This window comes from Cynocephalus volans, chromosome X (assembly GCF_027409185.1).
Source record: "Cynocephalus volans isolate mCynVol1 chromosome X, mCynVol1.pri, whole genome shotgun sequence".
NCBI classification, from domain to species: Eukaryota; Metazoa; Chordata; class Mammalia; order Dermoptera; family Cynocephalidae; genus Cynocephalus; species Cynocephalus volans.
The window spans coordinates 49,909,733-49,933,912 of NC_084478.1; the positions used below are offsets into that span (position 1 = coordinate 49,909,733).

The 24,180-nt window shown below is 35.5% G+C and overlaps 1 protein-coding gene across 1 annotated transcript in view; it reads right to left on the reverse strand.

Moving 5' to 3' along the window:
* The window catches only part of CFAP47 (cilia and flagella associated protein 47), a 578,552-nt gene that overhangs the window by 158,051 nt on the left and 396,321 nt on the right, over positions 1–24,180 (reverse strand). The window contains 2 exon segments of the mRNA XM_063084619.1: positions 3,245–3,352; positions 5,588–5,763. Coding sequence (XP_062940689.1) covers positions 3,245–3,352; positions 5,588–5,763 — 284 coding nt within the window.

Sequence of the window (24,180 nt, forward strand, 5' to 3'; positions counted from 1 at the left end):
AACCATGGATGATAATTAAGGCTGTCTCTGACCTGGAAGTGCAAATGCTTAGTCCTCCTGTTTACTCCACTCTTCTGTGCTTACACTCAATACAAAGCTGCTAACAACGAAACGTATGTCTCCATCCTGAATGCTTCCACTGCACTCCATGCTTATCATCAAACTGCTTTATCAACATTCATATGTCTAATAAGCACCTCAAATTTACAGGCCCCAAACTGAGCTCCTGATATCTATCTTTAAACCAGATTTTTTGGTGGTCTTTGTCTCAGCAAATGTCGACTTTTTTGTTCTAGTTGCTCTGACCAATAACCTTAGTGTTATCCATGTCCTCCTGTTTCTTTCATACCTCACATACTTTATTCAGCAAAGCACATAAGCTCTGCTTTCAAAAATAAACCCTAAGTTGGGCACTTCTCACTATACTCACTGTTAACACTCTGGTCCAAGCTGCTATCACCTTGGTCCTGGATTAGTGTAATCACCTCCTAACTGATACTTCTCTCACATCACACTCAGACATCAAATTCAGAAAGATGGTAGATCTAAATATAAGACTTATAAATAATACGTTTTTCTAGAAATCACAGGAGATCTTAATGAATTGGGAGTATGGAAAAAATGAAGAAAACAAAAAGGTTGACCAAATAAACTACATTAAAACTAAGTTTTTTTTTTTCATTAAAAGACCCCACTAAGAAATTGAAAAAGCAACCCACAGTATAAGAGAAGGTATTTGCAACATATGTAATTCACAGTAGTTTGTATCTAAAATATATAAAGATCCTTAAATTAAAAAGAATACAGACAAACCAATAAAAGAATGATCAAAGGACATGAACAGTCACTTCAAAAAATACTATGTGCAGCAAAAGACATTTAAAATGCTATAAATAATATTTTTTATAAATACCAAACCTAGAAACAAGCCAAAATCCCATCAATAAAAAGCAATGTATTTTTCTTTTTTGCAGCAATGAAAATAAATGAAGAATAGCACACAGAAGAACATGAACGGGTCAATAAGGCCCATTTGTGGTGTTAGAATTCCTAATTATCATTTTAGAGCCTCACACTTAAAAATGAGCAAAACAAACATTTGAAAATATTTCCAAGAAAAAAGAAAGAAACTAAAACATACACATAAAGACAAAGACCATGGCATTTTAAAATAACCATTCATATCTTAAGGGATATGAGAGAAAGATACTCAAACATGAAATAAGAACAAAATGTCATTTAGAAAAAAAAAAAAAACATAAAAACAGAAAACAGAAGAAAAATCCAAAGAACAACAACAACAGAACAGTCATGGATGTTGATAGCTGACACGAGAACTCAATAGAAGGACTGGAAGATAAAATTGAGTAAATCTGCCTGAATGCAAAAACATAAACGTTGGTGAAAAAGGCAAAAAGGAAAGAAAATTTTAAAATAAGACCCCAAGTTTTAAATCCAAAACATCAATGTAGGAAGAAAAAAGAAAGATACCAAAAAGATGATATAATTCAAGAAGATTCCAGAAACTGAGAGTCATAAGTTTCCATATTGAAAGAGTCCCCAACTACTCAGAAAAATGTATGAAAGCAGAGCCACAGGAAGACACATCTTTAAGAATTTTAAAGACAGTGGACACAATCAAAGATCTTGCAAACTTCCAAAATTAAAAAGAATCTGGGATAAGCTAGTTAAAAAAATAGTTATCGAACATTTTTTAATATTATATGACTTTTAATTATATACAACCATGTCTTTGATAAAACAAAGTTAAGTTTTAGAAAAACATGTTCAAAAATAACAAGATAACTTAAAAAGGAAAAGAAAAGCCTAACCCTTTTTAGTAGAATGAAAAAGACAGTGATCATAAAACTGCTTGAGGCAAAAATTTTCACCTAACTTTTGTATATTTATTAATAACATTAATATTTAGTTTTCATATATTTATATATTTTAAAAGAAGAAAGATATATAAAACTAGAAATAATTTTGTAAATAACTTGTTGAAGCAGGCACTGCTGGTATACCACCCAATCCCCTAGAAGATTTTTTACTAGCTCTCTATCCCCATCCCCAAACTTCTGCATGCTTGCTGTTAAATCTCCCATCTGAGACCTTCAGTTGATTTTCTTTGGGTTCTGGAGCCTACTTAACCCCACAGAGAGCAGAAGTGCCTGGGAGTTTATGCTTAAACCCTAGGAAGATTATATGGACTAGTATGGGAGTTCAAAAGCCCAGCTCCTTTGCTCCAAGGCAGGGCAAGCATTGAGACATAACTTATGTTCCAGCCCTCTTGGCAGGATCAGGCAGTCTGTGACTATACCCCGAATCACACCTGCTCTTAACTTCCTCCCTTTACTTACCTTGTTTTACCTATTATCCTACTGATGTCTCTGGGATCACTTTCTTAATGAATCGCTTGTAGTGATGTTTTGGCTCAAGATCTGGTACTGAAAAAACTCAGCACTCTTTTGGTGTGCTAAGGGACAGAAATTGACTAAAAGGCACTGATTTGCCCAGTAGAGCACGTATTCTTTAAAAGCAGAAATTGTGATCCTATTTACCAGCAGCAAATTTGGTGCCAGACATGTAATAGAAACTCAACCACCCAAATACCAATGGTGATATCTCAAGGGAACATGGTACTAGCCAAGTGACCAAGTGCTCACAGTTGCTTATTGCTTACCCTCTGCATTGCCTTGGCCAAACGTTCAACAGGCTCCTCCCTTTCCTATCAGCCTTTGAACTCTGCTTGTCCCCAAGCCTAAGCAAGCACACACACACACATAAAGGGAACATTCCCACCGCCCTTCTCAGCTTCTCCTGGGAGTTGGCTGACTGCAGTGAGACCTTTTTCCTGTTAGACCTCACTGGTCATTTTTCCTAGCTTGTCCAGCTTTCCCTCCAGAGATTGTTTATATCTGCTTGTTTCACCTTTAGCTTGTAAAAGAGAAAATCTTTTCCTGGTTGATTTTGTGACCCTTGCAGATTTCTGAGATGGAAGATTTCCCTCCCTTAAGCTAATCTATTTGAATAAAAGTCTTCGTCTTTACTAAGACCAGATTTGTTTTTCTTTGACAAGTTTTCCACAACATAGTTTACATATTAAACCTTCCCTGGAAAAGAAAATTAATTACTAGAAATATATTTATTTCTTATTTAAAAAGAGTAAGTTCATTATAACAACACTACTATAGATTACTTTTTTTCTTGCATGAAATGATTTTATCTATGAAATAGAACTTACTTTCCAAGGTCACATTTCATTTCTGGCATTACAGTTGGTTTTGGTAATTCAGTAGTTAATTTCAGTAAATACCAGAACTCTTGAGCCATTTCAGGCTGAAAAATAAGGCTGGTAGAGAGAAATAAACAAAATCCTGTCAATGTTTTTAGTTTGTATGATAAATTTGGTAGAAAAACATATCCCAAATTGGTAGAAATATTTTAGTTTTAAATACAATATTTTACAACTACTCTGTGACACACTTTATTCTTGAATTTTTAAATTATTTCAGTTTTTGGTGAGAAAAATCACTTTATTCAAGAAAAATAGTGCTGTCATTAATATCTGTTTAACAAATGCCTGCTGAATCAATGAAAAATGTTTCAATGTTAGTATCTTAAATGTCTTAGAGGAGCTATTACAGGAAAAGTCCTGCTTTTTAACTGTGATTAAACCAAATTAATTTTGTTGAGTTGAATGCATGTGTATTTTCATGTGAAGGCTATCAAGTGACATGCACTTCTGGAGAGTTTCCTCTATAATCAAGCATGTGCTCAGCTCTGGGGGAGACAGAGCTTGTGGCAGTCTAAACGTATAATTGGGCTGGTATCTCAGCTCTGTCGTCTTTTATTTGTGCATCCTTGATCAAGTCACTTAACTTTTCGAGCTTCAGTTTCAGCATTTATAAAATGGGAGGGATCAGTCCTTCCTTTACAGTTGCTGTGAGAAGTTTGTGCTCATGTATGAAAAATGCATGTCCCAGTGATGATAACAGAGTAGGCAGTCAATAAGCATTAGCCAGATTATGTCTTTTAATGTATGCTGACTAAGAAAATTCAAGATTCAATCTGTGCTCACAAAGCCTATGCTGTAACATTGGAGAGATAAGACCAGCCCATATTTTTGTGAGCACCACGCTCAGCCAGTGAGCGAACCGGCCATCCGTATATGGGATCCGAACCCGGGGCCTTGGTGTTCTCAGCACCGCACTCTCCCGAGTGAGCCACGAGCCGGCCCAGTGACCAGCCCATATTTTTAATGGTGTCTATCAAAATAGTGTCTTTTACAATATGTAATGTTCTTATTTTCAAGTTGTGCATTATAATAATTTTATCCTTTAAAATTTTACAAATATATTCATTTATTCATCCATTCATTAAAATAACAATTACTTGGTTTCTATTATAAGATACTGTGCTAGAAGCACAAATAATAGTTATATTGGAGGACATTACATTAAATGAAATAAGCCAGCACAGAAAGACAAATACCACGTGATCTCACTTATACATGGAACCTAAAATAGTTGAATTCAGAGAGCACAACGGTGGTACCAGGGGCTGGGGAGATGTTGGTCAAAGGATACATTTCAATTAGGAAGAAGAAGATTAAGAGATTTATTGTACAACATGGTGACTATAGTTAATACCAATGTATTATATACTTGAAATCATTGCTGGCAGAGTAGATTTTAAATGTTCTCATCACAAATAACTGATAAATATGTGAGGTAATGCATATATTAATTAGCTTATTTAGCCATTCCCCAATGTATACATATTTCAAAGCATCATGTTGTACACCATAAATTATACAATTTTTATGTCAATTAATAAATTAATAACATAATTATCTTAGCCCTGAAATAGCATATAAAGTAGCAAGGGCCTTTTATTAAGTATAATAATAGAATGCATTGTATACACAAATACTAAGTCAATTATAATCTTTAAAACTATAATAAATAACTTGGATATTACTTTTGAAGCAAATAAAGTTGATTGTTTTAATAAATTATCGAGTTAATTCTGAACAGAGGCCATGTTTTTATGTGTGCATGTATGTGAATATATAGTGCAAAGAAAGTTTCATAATTATGCTATGCAAACACTTGTCATTACACTGCTAATATTTGTGTGTATGTTTTCAGCATAGTATAACATCCTCAATTTTTTCTATGCCCTCCATGTGAATGATTTCTATTTAATTGAGAGTAAAATCTATATAAATTAATTTTCATCAAGGGAATTGATGTTTAATCGCTAGTCCTCATTAACTCATTTTTGTTTGTTTCAGTTTTTTCTCACCCAGAAAATCTGGTTAGTAAAAAGTGAAATGAAAGAGCAGGTAAAAGTCAAACTTCAAGAATTACTTAATTTTATATTCTAATAAACAAAATTTTTGCACTGAAGCAAACAAAAGCCAACTCTAAATTAATACATTTTATCAAGGAATAGTATCAAACAAAGCTAAAACTATGAGAAAATGTAATTTTAATGATTACAGCATGTGAAGAAATAATTATTTTTAAAACTAAATTTCTAAGGACCGACAATGAAATATAATGTCACACTCAAACCATACCTTTCATCTATACAGCCCGTAGCTGCTGGAGAATACTGGACAACATAGTTGAAACATTCTAGAGGTCTCAGTATAATTTCCTTTAATCCACTAAGGGCAGCATTTGTGAATTTCACATCTAAGCAAATAATTCTGTCTTTTGGGTTAAAGAGAGGTATTTCAATGCAGATGGTGTCCTAGAATTACAGAAAAAATATAACCAGCTTTTAGTACTAGCATACAGTCAATGTTTTATGGAAGCAAATGTAAAGAAAACTATAAGGCTATCTTTTATTTTTTTTCTTTGATCCATGATTGAATATATCTCTCCAGCTTTTAGTCTGTCTTATGTTTTCCTTGATTAGTCTTGATAAATGGTAACATTATATTTTTCAACAACAAATACTTCACAGAGACCCATGTAAGTAAATGCTAAGGAAACCATTTGTGAAATTACATTTAAAATGTATTTTTCATCAGTGCCATTATTACCATAAGGTCCATTTTTCAGTGTTTACTCTACCAGTGGCACTCAACCCTTATTACATGTAAGAATCACCTGAAAAGACTGCTAAAACACAGATTCCTGCCCCACCACTCCTCTACACTAGAGATTCTGATTCAGTAGACCTGGGATGGGGTCTAAAATTAACATTTCTAAATAGTTCCCACATGTGGCTGCTGCTGGTGCTGCTGATCCAGAGGACACACTTTAAGGAGCCCTGTACATTAGCATCAAGTAGTAGGGACAACCTAAACTAAGCAGTAAAATTCTGCTGATGATACATTCACCTTCCTGTTTAGATTTCTTCCTTCTGTTCTTTTCTCTCCTGTCCTATCCCCCACGTTAAATCCACTCAGCCCTGAAAGGCGCTCTTCAAGTTGCAAGACATTTCCTGATCACCATCCTGATCCATCCTAGCTTACGACCTATGCTTCATCCCATCACAGCCGTGATCTCCACTGCATCAAAAGCTATTAATTGAAGCAAATGCAGTAAAGGTAATTGATAGGACATTTCTCAATTTTAACAAAGGTCAGTTGCCTGTAATGCCTCAACCTAAAGAAATGGAGAATGTTGGACAATTCAGTCATAAATCAAAGTTTGGTAATGGATGTACTTTGGAATATGGAGCTATTTTGAAATTTATCAAATCACATTACAACGGTGACAAGAAAACTTTGATGCTAAGCTGGTGGGGACATGTCTTCTAGACAGACATTACAGCTTTGTCCGTGGCTGCTTCGTAGTACCTAGTTCACAGAATATTTGCTTGATAACCTCTGTAATAAATAAATGAGTGGGTAGATGCTGTATTTTAGGGGAATGGAAATAACTTTTAGAATGGTGAACAGCATCTGATGAGGAAAGATGGAAATCAAGGATATATATGAGTTAATAATTAGATTAGAGCAGATTGCATTTATTAGAAATCAGTTTTAATTACAAATGCAATGGAAAACACTTATCTACCATGGTTTCAGGAGATATTAGAATCATGAATCCTTAAAATAAATGGTAATTTAAATCCCTACAGTAAAATATCAAATGTTTATAATTATAAAAAAGGAAAAATTGAAATATAAAATGCAAAAAACTCAACAATGGCATTATATCACGGAGTTTAATTTCCTAGGCAACTTGACATATTTTATAAAACTGTTACAGGATTTAGCCTCCTAATAAGTTTCCAAGGGTCAAACAAATTAAAAGCTAGGAAAGGAAGATGCTGGAATTGCAAGTACCATCAATCATATATTGGCCTAAAAACTTCACCCAGGGCTTATGACAGAAAATTGAAAGGTGACATTTTGGCCTAGACATTTTTCCTGGTCTATTACTGTATTAGTCCGTTTTTGTGTTGCTATAAGAGAACACTTGAGATTGGGTAATTAAAAAGAAAAAAAGTTTATTTGGCTCACGATTCTGACACAGCTGCATCTGGCACAGGCCTCACGCTGCTCCTACTTATGGCAGAAAGCAGCAGGCAAGCGGAGGTGCAAGAAGATCATGTGGCCAGAGGAAGCAAGAGAGAGAGAGAGAGAGAGAGGTGCCAGTGTCCTTTTAACAACCAGCTCTTGTGGGAACTAGTGGAACAAGAACTCCGTCGCTACCCTTCCCCCTTAGGGAGGGCATTAATCTATTCATGAGGGATCTGCCCCCATGACCCAAACACCTCCCAACCCTGCCACATTGGGGATCAGATTTCAACATGGGCTTTAGGCAGGACAAACATATCCAAAACTGTTTCAACCACTTATATATTCTTCAGAGAAGACCAGTGTCAGTTCAAGAAAAGTGCTCAGCTTCTCTACAGAAGTAAGAACGCTAGGATCTAAACCACTAGTTTTCAAAATGTTTTAACTGCAACCCAGAATAATTCATTTTACAACAACTTTTGGTCCATATTCACATATCACAAAAGTTTCACAAGACAATCTCTACCTTTAACACTTGTGATGTTCTCTGATACATTCTACTACTATATTTTATACTATCCTGTTTCTTAAAAAGTAATGCTAGTTTTGACCCACTCCCAGGTTGGGTCCTGCACACTGAAACATCCTTATCTAAAGAGGAATTGAATACCTGAATACAGAAGTGCTGTAGGTCTTATCACACGCAAACCTTGAACACAAAATAAAACAAATTCATTTTAAACCCACTATTTTCTCTGTGAACTACAACCCATCTAACAGGAGCTTGCTCTCTTGTCACAAAGGTGTTATAACATTGTATGGTTGGCCGGATCTTAAGAGTAGGAAATAAGGATGGAGCTGTGAGGCGCTTATGTCACAGCTCCTCCTTGGCATCCTTTCCTTATCAAGGGCAAGTATTACTAACTGATCACTTCACTCTTATCCAATAGGTCTGGACACATCCCCAGAATCCTTCACAGAGCAGCCTTCCAGAAAGCAATAATCAGTTGCTTAGAGCTATTGGCACTGCAATCTCTTGAGAATCCTTTGAACTGAGTTACCTAGAGTCTCAAAAACAGCAAGACTGAATAGAAATGAATGTTGCATTATAGTCAGAAGATTTAAGATTCAAATTAATGGTACTGTACTTCTAGAATGGCTGAAAACATTTCAAATTCAAGTCTAACATTATAAAAATCATTTCTAGATTTTATTAGGGTTTGAATATTATTTTCTTTCAAGTTTAAATAGATAAAAATCTCTAAATGACACCTTTAAAATATGGCATTATGTACATACATTTTATTTTAAATATCCATCTGCAAAAAATATTGTCAAAATAATTTAGACAAGGTTAATTTTCTAAGTATCAATATTTCTTAAGGTTATAAAAGTAGATTTTTAAAAGTATTTGACATGTTTAGTAAGTTAAAAAGGAGAAATTTTTGTCATTCATCATTTTATGAAATTATCAAAGATTTAAAATATATTCTTGAAACACCTCCATTGTGTTATCTATACACCAGTACTTCAAGAAGTTCATGGAATAATAGAATTAAAAGATAATATGAATCTTTCCATGAACTTTTTGAAGACCCCTCATATAATTACAGGTATGCATAACCATCTTGAACAAATAACACAAAATAAAATGTAAAAGACAATCACATCTACAAAAATGATTAATTGTCTTGTTGTCTAAGGTATCATGCCATCCCCATTCCATTTTATGGTAAATAACTCATTCAGGGGGAAGGAGAAAGTCAGTTAAATTTCTGTGAATATTTTATCTATAAAAAAGTTTGACATATTTGGCTAGTATCTGTCTTGACAAGGGCATATTTCTTCACTTTGATGAGTAAATTTTTAAGGTGAATTTATGTTTAGAATTAAACACAAATCAGTTTTGACTGATTTTCTTTGTAACTCAAAAAGAAGAGTAATGACTGCACTTGGTGACTTCTTAGGCTTTCATCTTCACATGTGCTGTTTTAAGTTCAACAATAGAGAGCAATCCTTAAGGTATCCAACATCTCTCTCTTGCTTGTACTTAAGAAATAAGAGTATTTTAGCTAAATAATGGCTGTTTAAAGAAATTGTGTTCATTTCTCAGACTCCTTCATAAAAGGACTAAAGTATGCATATTTAATCCTGTGAAATATAAGTAAAGATTTAAAAACAGGAAAGACATTCATAAGATGCTGGAATTTAGAATAACGAAAAAAATCAAATACTCATGTAAGATTGGCATACTATTTTAAAATATGTACAAACAGATGTATTGAATTTTGCAAGTTATAAGCCTTTTCACAGGAAATTTGATTACCTATATACATTTCAAAACAAAGGTAAGATATTTTCAGCACTTAAATATAATGTATATGTTTATTATTTTCTTGCAAGGGAAGAAACATTTCCAGAGGTTTAATAACATAAATTAAATGAAGTCTTTAATTTTTTTCTTTACACCTTCTAGTAGCAAAATTGCACATGGACTTCAATCTCTCATCTTGCCCTTTGAAGCCCTAAAAGATCTAGTCCAGAGGATTCATCACAAGTCCCTCCCTAGCTTCATTTCTCTTCCAGTTCCAGCCTCCCAAGCTTCTTTTCTTCTCTGTTCCTGGAATGCCTTGGCTCCTTCCTTCCAGGACCCTTCCCACCAATTCATTTTGTCCTGAGGGCTTGTGCACTTGTTAGTCTCTCTACCTGGGTGCATTGTCCCAGCCTTCAAGCCACTCTTAATGTCACCCTGGGCTGTTTTTATTCATAGAATGATCACTATAAATTTTTATCCTCCATTTATCGTCATGGTAATGGGTACACTGGATGGACTAAACTTGGTGGAGTACCGTCTGAAAAGTTTCTTTTTCCCACTCCTGTTCTCCATACTAATGAAGGATCTACTTTTTTCCACCCCCTGTTGTTATTTAAGGATGGTTCCCAGTGTAAGAAAAGTCTCATTTGCAGGTTTTTAAAGAAAATCCAAAATCAATCAGCACTTTCATCACATATCCAATTGAACGCTTTTCCTGATCTTCCCCCTCTTGCACCCTGTCTTCACCCTCAGGCCTATCTAGGAATTTCTCAGACCACTTGTGGGGAAGAAGGTGTGCATGACCTGCTCTTTCAACCCCCTGATCTAACTTCCTCTCTTCCTGCAATCACTGTGCTATTATGACTCCCTCAGGTTACAGGGTGAGATGGGATGAGAGGTTAAAGAACAAAGGCAGGCCCATTACTTAATTGGTGCTGGTTGATCTTCTCCAGTTCACTTGCTAGGGTCCTTCTCTCTTCTTCTTTCTTGCATTATCCCATGTAGACTCTCTCTCCTGGGGTCTTCTCACACTAGCAGAAAATATTTTGGGCTAGGTCCTTTAAAAACAGCCCAAGCACAGCCTTCTTACAGAGGTCAAATCCACTTTGATCCACGAGGTCTTGTCTCATGTCAACAAACTGCATCTTGCTCTCACACTAACCATTTTTCCTCCCACTGTGATCTGTTCTGTTGGGAGAAACTCACCAAAAACCAAGGGGCATTAAACTGTCAGCTCCCTCTCTTCAAAGAAGACACCCCCACGTCTTTGTGTTCTGGCCATCACATATATAAGATGGAAGTGGGTGATAGGCTAAAGATTTCTTATCTCCCTTCATGTACCGGAAATATCATCTGTCCACTGAAATTCTGTGCTCTACCTTCATAATATGAAGATGTCACTGGGCAGTAGCTGTCCAAACAGAGGTCACATTTCCCAGACTCTCTAGCACTCAGGCATAGCAGTGTCACTATTTCTCACCAAAGGTATGTAAGTGGAAGTGATATGTCACCTCTATGTCAAGACAATAAAGAAACTAGTGGAAATTCGCTTCTGTCTTTTTTCTCTTCCTCCAACTACAAGTATATGCAAGAACCTCTGAGTCCCTAAGAATGAAGGAATCACAAGATGGAAGATGATACTCATTAACCAGGAACACAAGCACTAGACTGTTACAATTATTAAAAACTTTTGTTGTGTTAAGCCAGTGTGAATCTGGAGTTCATTGGTTCTATCAGCTAGAAATATCCTAACTAACACATTTAGTGTGGAATATTGAATAGCAAGCAGACAAAGTCCTTGCTATTCTACGGAATAGGCCAGCAAGGCTGGCTTCCCATTTTGCCTCTTTTCCCCTTCTCCTTCCCTTTGAGGTCTGACCTTTGATTGAAATCAGGACCATGAGGGCTTTGTAAATGAGGAACTTATGCTCTTATTTTGCTGATAAGCATTTAGCCATGAACCCTCAAGCACCGTGGCAGCAGAAAATGTTCTATAAACAGCTTTGTACCAGACATGTCTGACTTATTCAGTACAATTTGTTATTTTCACTGGCTTATAAAAAGAAGCCTAAATAAACTAGGATGTTTACAGGCCATCAACATGTACAGTTCTCCTGATCCGATAAGTATGTCTCTTCATTCCCCACCATCACCCCTCAGGAACTGGTTGACAACAATTTAGTTTGTTTTAAATAAATGGTGTAGCAATGTCTTTCATAGCATGGAAACAGAATTACCTATGGTTCTCAGGTTTGTGACTTTATTTAAAAATCTAGGACAACAGAAAATCTTCCTATGAAATATCTCATTTCAATTGTTTTATTTGTTTTCTAACTCTTTCAGAATGTTAGCTCCATGAAAATAGAGGCCTTGTTTGTATTGCTTATCACTTTTCCTCAGAGTCTAGAACAGTGCCACAGATATAGACATCAAATAAATACTCATCAAAGAATAAAGTGTGCAATTTAAAAGAGGATTTGGTGTTTGTATAAAAATCTAATTATTAATATGTCTGATATTTTGGATAATTACAATTTTTAACTAAATAATAAAGCAACCATGTAAAAATCTGACTCAGGAGTTTAAAAATCTCAAATTAACCCAGCCTGCCTTCCGGCTTGAAAATTATTGGGTGAAGACAGCAGCTTCAGATGAGAGAAAGACTATCACCCTATCATTTTATCACTTCGTTAACTGTGTCATTTGGTTGCAGGTTCAAACCTCTTCCAAGAGGAAAAATTTAATTGACTGAGGGTTTGTGCTGAAAACTTCATCACTTCCTGCTAGGTCAGAGTATATAAAGATTATGTTTTTGCCATAAAAGCTTAATTGAGTCAATGACAATTCAATAAGCACTAGCAAGAAATATTTTTCACCATATCCTCTCTCAGAAGATAATCATGAATTCATTATAAAAGGATTATTTCTGAGGTCCAAAATACACAATGATATTAATTTAAGTAAGGCATATTATCAAAGAAATCTTCAACTTCAATTTTCTTCGATGTGAAAACCTTACCAAGTCAATAAAAACTGAACTAAAGGACATTTCGAAAGTACCATGTAATTTAGAGAGAATAATAACTATAATCTGTCTCAATAATTTTTCTGCATTGAAAAGACAGTTCCAGTAGTTCGGAACTCAGAGGAACCAGGCAAGCTGCTATAAATTAAAAAAACCATTGTCATTCTTCTGCTACTGCCATCTGGACAACACTGTATCTGTGGAACTCATGCCTCACACCTCCCTTATCTCCAGTCCTCCTTCATGTGACTAGAAACATTCAGAATGCAGAGCCAGAATCAAGGTGGGTTGCTAACTCTGGAATAGGGGTGATGTGTTTTAAGGATACTTTAAAAAGTATCTGAGAGTTGTAAAAAGGCCAGAAACCACTGGAAGAGCCTGTGGGTTTATTTATTTGTATTTGAACATATCCCGTAAACTTGAGGGGGAAAGAAAACTATAAAAAGCTGTAACAAATAGAAATATATCTAATTGCAGCGGCAGATCCCTAGGAAGTGCCCCTGCCATCACTTAACTGTTTAAGACTCTTTCTCTCTCTCTGTGTGTGTGTGTGTGTGTGTGTGTGTGTGTGTGTTATTGAAATGCTTATTCTGAATCACTATGTAGGCAAGCCATTTTGAATAGTATTTGTTACAAGTACAGAGAACAGTGCTCAGATTCAGTTAACATGACTTAAAGAAACAAGTATTCAGTAATTCTTGATATAGTGAGTGGGCATTTGCCTTTTTTTTTTTTTTTTTTTATTTGGCATGGCAGGTATTTGGACTTGCATGAATGAAGCCAGTGTCGCATTTAGTCAATTCTTCTCCAGCTGTATTTACGGAAGAAGACAGAAGCAGAAATAGTTTTTAAAGACAAAGTATCCAAAAATTGTTCACCTTTTAGTTTGGCACGTTTTCTGTACTAATGGAAAAACGACGTTATAGATTGTTGCAATGTTGATTTCAACTAGTTAATATATTCCTGACTTTAAGACCTATATCAGAAGGCTCGGGAAGTTGTGATTGTCTTACCTGACCCCTTTCTTTTTATATAACAAACACTTTTTCACTTAGGGATATAGAGATATGTAAAAATAGTCATAATTTCCCTTCTCAAAAAGTTTTTAAAAGTCTCCTTTATTCCACGTAAAATTTAAACATGTTTACAAAACCATAAATTAGATGGTTTCCGTCAGAGCTAGTGCTAGATTTCCCTTACCAAGTGCCACAGGATAATAGTTTTCCCATATTAACCCAGGTCACCTCCCACACATACCACCCTCCTGTACACACTTAATGTCTGGTGCTAAAGCTTTCTAAGCTTATTGCATGCTGGGCAGGATTGCCAAGGTCTGAATGCAAGGAAAGAAAGTTAATCTTTTGTTTTCCAACATAAGCTTTTGTATAAATATTTTAAGTGTTTTTTTTTTGTTTTTTTTGTTTTGTTTTGTTTTGTTTTTGTATTGACTATAATGTCCTGAGATAAAGAGTAGTTTTGGAAGGACATTTGCCTAGCCACTTTTTATAATTAATAAAGAAGAAATTAAATTTTCCTTAGCTGGAGGTAGTCAAAAAGAGAAAACACACACTTTACCAAAGACTTAAGCTTTCTCCTAAAGACACGTTCCATTTCAGCTACTTCAGTGACTTTTTCAGTGGCATTTAGGAAGCTTTTGGGATGCTCTCCTGAACCTCTTTGGGACCATAAGAAATTTGATGGTTAGAGCTCCTCGATGTTCAATGACTAGCAAGTAAGACTTTTATATTGCTGGTGTGAAAACAAGATAGTAAGGACCAAATGCTTTCCATCTCTGAACTCGGAGTCAGGATGCCCTCTAGTTTCCTCTCAACTCCACTACAACCTCGGGAAGAAGGAAATAAAAGAACACTATGGCCCAACAGAGAAGGAGATAAATCTAATTGAGCTTGTTGGAAAGGAGAGACATATCCAGGTTTGGCTTCTAAAATCTGCTCTTTTTTTTTTTATTTGTTCATGAATTTATTCAATATTAACAAACATTTAGAAATACTTATATTGCTGTATTATCTAGGGGGTTTCTTTACTGGTTCATGGAGACAAAGAAAGAACTCAATCTATTGGATGAAAACTATACAGTTACAGTTTACTACATGGCTAACTTAAAGCATAATTATTTTCACTAATGATAAATAATATTTATGGGAGTTGTGATATTTTAAAATTTCTTTCTGTTGTCTTAAAAGAGAAGGGGTCATTCTCCTTCATTCTCTTTTAAGACAATGTGTCTCTCTTCTAATTGGAATTTCCCAAACCTATACCACTGCTAAATATCTCAACTTGGGGTAATGAATTTAATGTGTTATTACATCCTGATCATAAGGACAATATTTTTGTCACATTTTCTCTTTCCTGAACCTACATTTAAAAAATTCTCTTGAACTATTTATTCCTTATAGTAACCTTGTGTAGAAACAGGAAGGGTATAATTACATTCATTTTATAGATGAGGAAAGTGAGGGTTGGAGGGGTGAATGGACTATTCATAATCATACAATGACCTGCAAACAAAATGGCCAAAATTCCAGGACATGTTTATCCTTGGACCATTACTCTTGTGGCACTGGGAGGTTCCCTAGATGTCACTTTTGATGACTTTCCAAGTAGAATTTGCTTTAGGTAGTTGGTGGTTTGTTTTAAACAAATTATTAGTTTATCCCTGTTTTTCTTTACTATGGCAAAGAGTGAGGGCACCTGAAATTTAAGACTCACAGGATTAATTTGAAAAATCCGCAGACAAAAATCAATCAACTTTTCATTCATACAATTGCATGCAATAAAAGATGGTCTAATTGAATTTACCAACCACATTTCATTGCTTTCAAAGTCTTCAGGATATTATTATTATTATTATTATTATTATTATTATTATTAATTTTATTTTATTTTACTTCTACTTTATTTTACTTTTACTTACTTTTACTTACTTCTACTTTTATCTACTTCAAAATACATTGCACTTGATTTTCATGCCCCTTTACCTATTCCTCTCCACCCCCTCCTATCCCTCCCCCCACACATCGTATCTGTGCACTTGGCTTAAATAGTTCAAGGAATTTTTGTGGTTATTCTATCTTCTTCCCCCCACCCTTTATTTGTTTGTATGTTTATTTACTTATTAATTTTTAGCTCCCACAAATACATGAGAACATGTGGTATTTCTCTTTCTGTGCCTGACTTGTTTCACTTAATGTAATTTTCTCTAAGCCCATCCATGTTATTGCGAATGGTAGTATTTCATTCTTTTTATAGCAGAGTAGTATTCCATTGTGTAGATAGATACACCACAGTTTCCTTATCCACTCATCAGATGATGGACATTTTGGCGGGTTCTAGCTCTTGAATATTGTATATAGGTTGCAATAAACATTGGAGTACAGGTATCCTTTTGACATGATGATTTCCATTCTTCTGGATATATTCCCAGCAATGGGATCACTTGGTCATGTGGTAGATCTATCTGTAGCTGTGTGAGGAACCTCCACATCATTTTCCATAAAGGCTGCACCATTTTGCTGCCCCACCAACAGTGGATAAGAGTTCCTTTTTCTCTGCAACCTCTCCAGCATTTATCATTCACATTTTTTTGGACGTTAGCCATCCTAACTGGAGTGAGATGGTATCTCAATGTGGTTTTGATTTGCATTTCCTGGATGCTGAGTGATATTGAGCACTTTTTCATGTGTCTGTTGGCCATTCGTATATCTTCCTTTGAGAAATGTCTGTTCAGCTCCTTTGCCCATTTTTTAATTGGTTTATTTGGTTTTTGTTGTAAAGTTCTTTGAGTTCCTTGTATATTCTGGATATTAATCCTTTGTCAGACGTATATTTAACAGATATTTTCTCCCACTGTGTTGGTTGTATTTTTACTCTGTTGGTTCTTTCTTTTGCTGTGCAGAAGCTTTTTAGTTTGATATAATCCCATTTGTTTATTTATCGCATAGTTGCCTGTGCTTTTTGGGTCCTATTCATGAATTCTGTACCCACTTCTATTTCCTGGAGTGTTTCCCCTATGTTTTCTTTAAGGAGTTTTATTGTTTCAGGGTGTATATTTAATTCTTTAATCCATTTTGAGTTGATTTTGGTATATGGTGAAAGTTATGGGTCTAGTTTCATTCTCCTACATATTATTATCCAGTTTTCCCAGCACCATCTGTTGAAAAGGCAGTCTCTTCCCAAATATGTAGCTTTGCTGCCTTTGTCAAAGATCAGATGGCTGATGGGTAATTTCTGCATTCTGTTCCATTGATCCGTGTGTCTGTTTTTATGCCAGTACCATGCTATTTTGGTTATTATAGCTTTGTAATTTAAAGACAGGTAGTGTTATGCCACTAGCTTTATTTTTTTTGCTCAGGATTGCTTTGGCTATGCATGGTCTTTTGTTGCTCCATATAAATGTCTGGATAGTTTTTTCCATCTCAGAGAAAAATGTCCTTGGAATTTTGATGGGGATTGCACTAAATTTGTTGATCACTTGGGGTAATGTGGGCATTTTCACAATGTTAATTCTTCCAATCCAAGAGCATGGGATATGTTTCCATCTTCTTGTGTCCTCTTTAATTTTGCACAACAGTGGTTTGTAGTTGTCACTGTAGAGATTTTTCACATCCTTGGTCAGCTATATTCCTAAATATTTTATTTTTTTGGTGGCTATTGTAAATGGGCTAGCTTTTTTGATTTCTTTTTCTTCATGTTCACTGGTGGAGTATAGAAATGCTACTGATTTTTATGTGTTGATTTTGTACTCTGCAACGTTGCTGAAATCGTTTATCAACTCTAGGAGTTTTCTTTTTATAGAAGCTTTAGGCTGTTCAATATATAGGATCATATCATCTGCAGAAAAGGACAGCTTGACTTCATCCTTTCCAATCTGGATGCCCTTTATTTCCTTCTCTTTGATTGCTCTGGCTAGTACTTCCAACATTTTGTTGAAAAGGAGTGGTGAGAGTGGGCATCCTTGTCTAGTTCCTGTTTTTAAGGGAAAAAGCTTTCAGCTTTTCCCCATTCAGGATGATATTGGCAGTGGGCTTATCGTATGTGGCTTTAATTATTTTGAGATACTTTCCATCTATGCCTAACTTGTAGAGACTCTTTATCATGAAAGGATGTTGAATTTTGTCAAATGCTTTTTCAGCATCAATAGAGATGATCATGTGGTTTCTGTCTTTGCTTTTATTAACATGGTGTATCACAATTATTGATTTGCATATGTTGAACCAACCTTGCATCCCTGGGATGAATCCCACTTGATCATGGTGTATAATTTTCTGTATGTGTTGCTGTATTCTGTTAGCTAGTATTTTATTGAGGATTTTTGCATCTATATTCATCAAGGATATTGGCCTGTAGTTTTTTTTATCTTTGATGCATCTCTGTCTAGTTTTGGTATCTGGGTGATATTTGGCTCATAGAATAAGTTTGGGAGAATGGCCTCTGTTTCAATACTTTGGGACAGTTTGTAGAGAACTGGTATCAGTTCCTCTTTGAAGATTTGGTGGAACTCTGCAGTGAACCCATCCAGTCCTGAGCTTTTCTTTGTTGGGAAACTTTTGATAACAGCTTCAATCTCTTTTCTTGTTATTGGTCTGTTCAGATTTTCTATATCTTCTTGGCTCAGTTTTGGTAATTTGTACTCATCCAGAAATTTATCCATTTCCTTCAGATTTTCAAATTTGTTGCCATATAGATGTTTGTAGTAGTCTCTAATGATTCCTTGTATTTCTGAGGTTTCATTTATAATGTCACCTTTTTCGTTTCTAATTTTTGTTATTTGGATCTTCTCTCTTCTTTTCTTAATTAGTCTTGCTAAAGGTTTTCAATTTTATTAATCTTTTCAATGAACCAACTTTTTGTTTCATTGATCTTTTGTATTGTTTTTTGTTTTTCTATTTCATTTAGTTCTGCTCTGATCTTAATTATTTCTTTCCATCTACTCACTTTAGGTTTGGATTGTTCTTGTTTTTCTAGATCTTTAAGGTGAAGTGTTAGGTTATTTATTTGCCATCTTTCCTTCCATTCTTCTGAAGTAGGCATTTAATGCAATAAATTTCCCCCTTAAAACTGCTTTTGCAGTATCCCACAAGTCTTGGTACAATGTGTCATTATTTTCATTAGTTTCAAGAAACGTTTTTGTTTCCTGTTTAATTTCTTGGACCCATGTGTCATTAAGTAGAATGTTGTTTAATTTCCATGAGTTTGTATAGTTTTCAGAGTTTCATTTATTATTGATTTCTAATTTTAATCCATTGTGATCAGAGAAAATACATGGAATAATTCCAATTTTTAAAAAATTTGTTAAGACTTGCTATTTGACCTAACATGTGGTCTATCCTGGATAACGTTCCATGTGGTGATGAGAAAAATGAATATTCTGAGGTTGTTGGTGGAATGTTCTGTAGGTATCTGCCAAATCCAATTGGTCTAAAGTATTTTTTAGATATTGTGTTTCTCTGTTTATTTTTTGCCTAGATGATCTGTCCAATGATGAGTGTGGGTGTTCATGTCCCCAAATATTATGGCATTATTGTCTATTTCTTTTTTTTAGATCTAATAGTGTTTGCTTTGTAAATATGGCTGCTCTTACATTAGGTGTGTATATATTTATGACTGTTATGTCTTCTTGATGGATAGATCCTTTTATCATTATATAGTGGCCTTCTTTATCTCTTTTAATGGTTTTTGCTTTAAAGTCTATTTTATCTGATATAAGACTAGCTAGTACAGCTTGTTTTTCATTTCTACTTGCATTATATATCTTTTCCATCCTTTCACTCTTAGTCTACGTGTGTCTTTACAGGTCAAGTGAGTCTCTTGGAGACAGCATATTGTTGGGTCCATCTTTTTAATCCAACAAGTCAGTCTGTGTCTTTTGAATGGGGAATTTACTCCCTTTACAGACAGAGTTATTATTGAAAGTTGTTGATTTACTGCTAGCATTATGCTGATTTTTGTTTAGATGTCTTAAGTATCTTTTGTTCCTTTCTTTCTAATTTTCTGTTTGTCTTCTGTATTTATTGGTTTCATGGGGTGATAGATAAACTATTTTTTTCTCTTTTTTTGTTTTGCTGGTAGGTATTGTTCCTTCTTGTGTATTCATGGTAGTGATGGTTGTTTTGTGGTATCAAACCCAGTACATCCTTGAGGGTTTCTTGTAGAGCTGGTCATGTGGTAGTGAACTCCTGAAGTTTTTGTTTGTCTGAGAAATATACTATTTGTCCTTCATTTCAGAAGGATAGCCTTGCGGGGTAAAGTATTCTTGGCTGGCAATTTTGGTCCTTTAGTATTTTGAATATATCATCCCATTATTTTCTGGCTTTTAGTGTTTGGGATGAAAAGTCTGATGTAATTCTGATGGGGGCTCCCTTATAAGTGACTTGCCACTTCTCTCTTGGAGCTTTTAAGATTCTCTCTTTGTTTTTGAGTTATGTCAGTTTGATTATCACGTCTTGGAGAGGACATTTTTGGGTTGAATGTGTTTGGTGATCTTTGGGCTTCCTGAATATGAGTATCTGTGACTTTCCCTATACCTGGGAAGTTTTCTGATATTGTCTCATTTAGTATGTTTTCAATGCCATTTCCTTTTTCCTCCCCTTCTGGAATACCCATGATTCGAATAGTTGAGCGCTTAAGGTTGTCAGTTGTCTCTCTTAAATTTTCTTCAAGTTTTTTTTGATTCCTTTTTCTTTTTTCTGTTCTGCCTGTGATAATTCAAACAACCTGTCTTTGAGGCCAGAAATTCTCTCTTCTGCATGTTCAAGTCTGCTGGTTAAACTCTCTGTTGTATTTTTTATTTCATTGAATGAATCCTTCAGCTCCACAAGCTCAACTACATTCTTTTTCAAGGCATTGATTCCTTTGTATATTTCTTCCTTCAGATCCTGCATGTTTTTTCTCATTTCATTGTGTAGTTTCACTGAATTTTCTTGTATCTCATTTAGTTTCCTTAGAATAGTTACTCTAAATTCCTTGTCTATCTTTTCAAAGACTTCCTGTTCTATAGGATCTAGCACTTGTAAGTTATTAATTTCTTGTGGTGGTGATGTGCTTTCTTGATTTTTCATATTTCCGGTTTCTTTCCTTTGGTGTTTTGACATTGTGGCTGGGGGTATCACAGTTCACTTGTTTCACCCTTGTGTCTGGCTTGAAGGGTCTGCTGCTTCTGGACAGCAGAAACTGGCCTGGACTGGAAGTCCCACCCCACCTGCCTTCACCAGCGGGTCAGGTGGCGTGGGAGTCCAGAGCCTCTCAAGTCCCTCTGGGAGACAGATGGCCTGGGCTAGAAGTCCTATCCTGCCTGTGTTCACCAGTTTGTCTGGCTTGGAGCTTGGGAACCCGGAACCTCTCAGGTCACTCATGGAGACAGGATGGCCTGGGCTGAAATTCCCGCCCTGTCAGCCTTCACCGGCTCATCTGGTTCAGGGCTCGGGAACCCGTGCCTTTCAGGTCACTCACTGAGATGGATGGCCTGCAATGGAGGTCCCGCCCTGCCTGCATTCACCAGCTTGTCTGACTCAGGGCTTAGGATCCTGGAGCCTCTCAGGCCAGTCACGGAGACAGGATAGCCTGGGCCGAAGTTCCCGCCCTGTCAGCCTTCACTGGCTTGTCTGGCTCAGGCCTTGGGAAACTGTACCTCTCAGATAGCTCACAGAGATGGGACGGCCTACACGAGAAGTTCTGCCCTGGCTCCGCCTGCCTTCTCTGGCCAGCAGGCTCGGGGCATGTGAGCCCAAAAGCTCTAAAGTCTCTATGAAATGGGGAGCAACCTGAACTAGGGTCCTTTGGTGGGTAGCTCCTGTCCATTCCAGCACAGATTTTGGGTCCTCTGTCACTGCTCCTCAAAAGCTGTAAATTGGTCACTCTGTGGGAGAGAGCAACACCAGGAGCTGACTACTCCACCATCTTGACCCCATAGTAAAATCTTCTCTTTGATATCATTCTCTGCCTTTGGAAGACTAAACAGCTAAATCCCTATTTTCATGTCATTTCTGCAAGTCACACTGGTTATATCATGTCAAACCAGAACAGCAATATCAGCAATTATGAACTAAGAGTGTCAACAGGATTCACCATCACTACCCAGTTATTCTGTAAATACATGTCAGCATTCTTACTGTAACTTAGAATAAAAACCTCCTGAAGAGGTTTGTTTAGTTGAAATTCTGTTCAGAGTCATTGCTGTCCTGAAAGTTGCTTGTGTGCAAATTAATAAAGGAATCAGCCTTCAGAGCACAGGGCTTGGCCAGCACATGTAACTTTGGTGCAAAAATAAAAAGAATGAGGGGGGTTATAGGAAGGAAAGGAGGAAAGAGGGAGGAAGAAAGGGTGGGGAGGGAGAAATGGATGATGGAATAGAGAGAGAAATAAAGGTGTCCTTGCTCCTGGCGGGACATATGATTTGGAGAGCAAAGCCCCTTTGCCCCTCTATTAGGCACTTCAGTGAAGTGCAGACAGTTCAACCTTAGGTCGTGACCTTGTTTCCACTGTCCGCTGAAGTAGAAGTGGATAATTATTGCTGATCTTTAAAAGCTATAGACATTATGTAAAAAATCAATCCAGAATTTTCAAATAAGGAAATAATTCAAGACATACTTTTGCAATAAACATAAATATTAAAGCTTAGTATACTAGTTCTATAGCTTTAGGAAAAACATTTTATCTTTTGGAAGCCAGCAAATGCTTTTAACTTCAAATAAGAGTATAAGCAGAATGATAGAGATGAAATTTTACCATAATTCTTACCTTTAGAGAATCTTTTGGTATACAAGCATTTGCAACATTAGCCAAAATTACCTCCCATAGCTGTATCGATATTTCTTTGTATTTAACTCAAATTAAGCCATGAAATATTTTCAAGGTTAAAAAAAAATCTATTTAAGAATTTTTCACAACTTGTCGGGATAAATTGAAAGAAGGATGCTAATTTTATTACCTGAACATTTCATGAGGAAGAAAAATTTCAATATCATGTACAACACCCATGATATATGACTTTTCACACAGAAAAATAAGGAATAGAAAAAGTATGATAGAAAGAAGAAAATACATTAAGTGATTAGTACCTCAAAATATATTTTTGAGTTTATGGAGACTAAAACTTTAAAAACTTGTATAAAATGGTTGGAAACTCATGTATGTTGTTTTGCATATTGATGTTTTATGTTTGAAACCAAGCAGATTAAAAGTGTTTTTAACTACGCTTCTCTCTTACTAGCTTGTGGAAATATTTCTGGGTCTTTGTAGTAACAATATAGTAAAATTAGGTAAAGTTTGATGATAGAATAAAAACTCAGTAAAGAAGAAGTCATACAACTGTCACTGACAATGGAAGAAATACTGTATTATACAGGCTATGGCTGATTTAAAACTTAAAGCATGAAATATTTTTTTTACACACTTAAGTTTTGTTTTTAAGGAAACATTTATAGCTCAGTGCTGTATATTGGAGTTACTGAGTGTCGGTGGAAAGGTAGTGGGTTGCTCTCATCATTCTCTCACAGCCAAACAAGGAAGTAGACCATAAAAGAAAATTATTTAAATGTCTTTATGAAATAACTGTGCTAACTGCTCATAAGGAAAAATAAAAGCAACAATATAATGGATAACAACCAGAAAATATATGCATGTAAGGTGTGTTACAGGTATCCCACTGTGGTACCAAAATGAGGAGAAGTTTAAATTAAAAACTGATAGGAAATCAGTACAAACTGAATTAGGCTTACATTACAATAAAATTTACTGCATGGAAAGGGGAAAGTCCTTTATGGAAAACGGACAAGGGCCGTTATTTGAGAGTACATTGCTTATAAAAATAATAGTCATATATTCCTGGAAGGGTATATGCACATCTTAATTTCAAAAATAAAAACATATTTGAAATGTCTCATTAAAAAAGACAGGTGATGGCTTCTCTTTAGTTTTTGCTCACATATAGAGTACCCTAATGGTGTGTGTTTCTCAACCTGCGCAACATTCTTCAGTATTCAAAGTTGAAAATTATAAACATCTCAATCTCTATCAGTATTTTCTTGAAGGGCTAATAGCTCTTTCAGAAAAAAGGTATTTTATGTACAATTTAATGAGAAGATACAACAGTTGTTTGTCTATGTGATTTTAAAATTGCATCTATTTTTTCTGGTTTTTGTTGCATATTTCAACTCATCTCTATTTTAAACATATAGTTAATAAGGAAGCCAATGTTCTTTTTTCAGAGGATCTACCTCATGATCCTAATTTTTTCAGGCACATTTAAAATTTTTTTGTCTCTTATATCTCAGTAAAGGATAAATTTTAATTCAGTAATCACTTTCCATAGAAAGATGTTGTGTAATTAAAGTGACG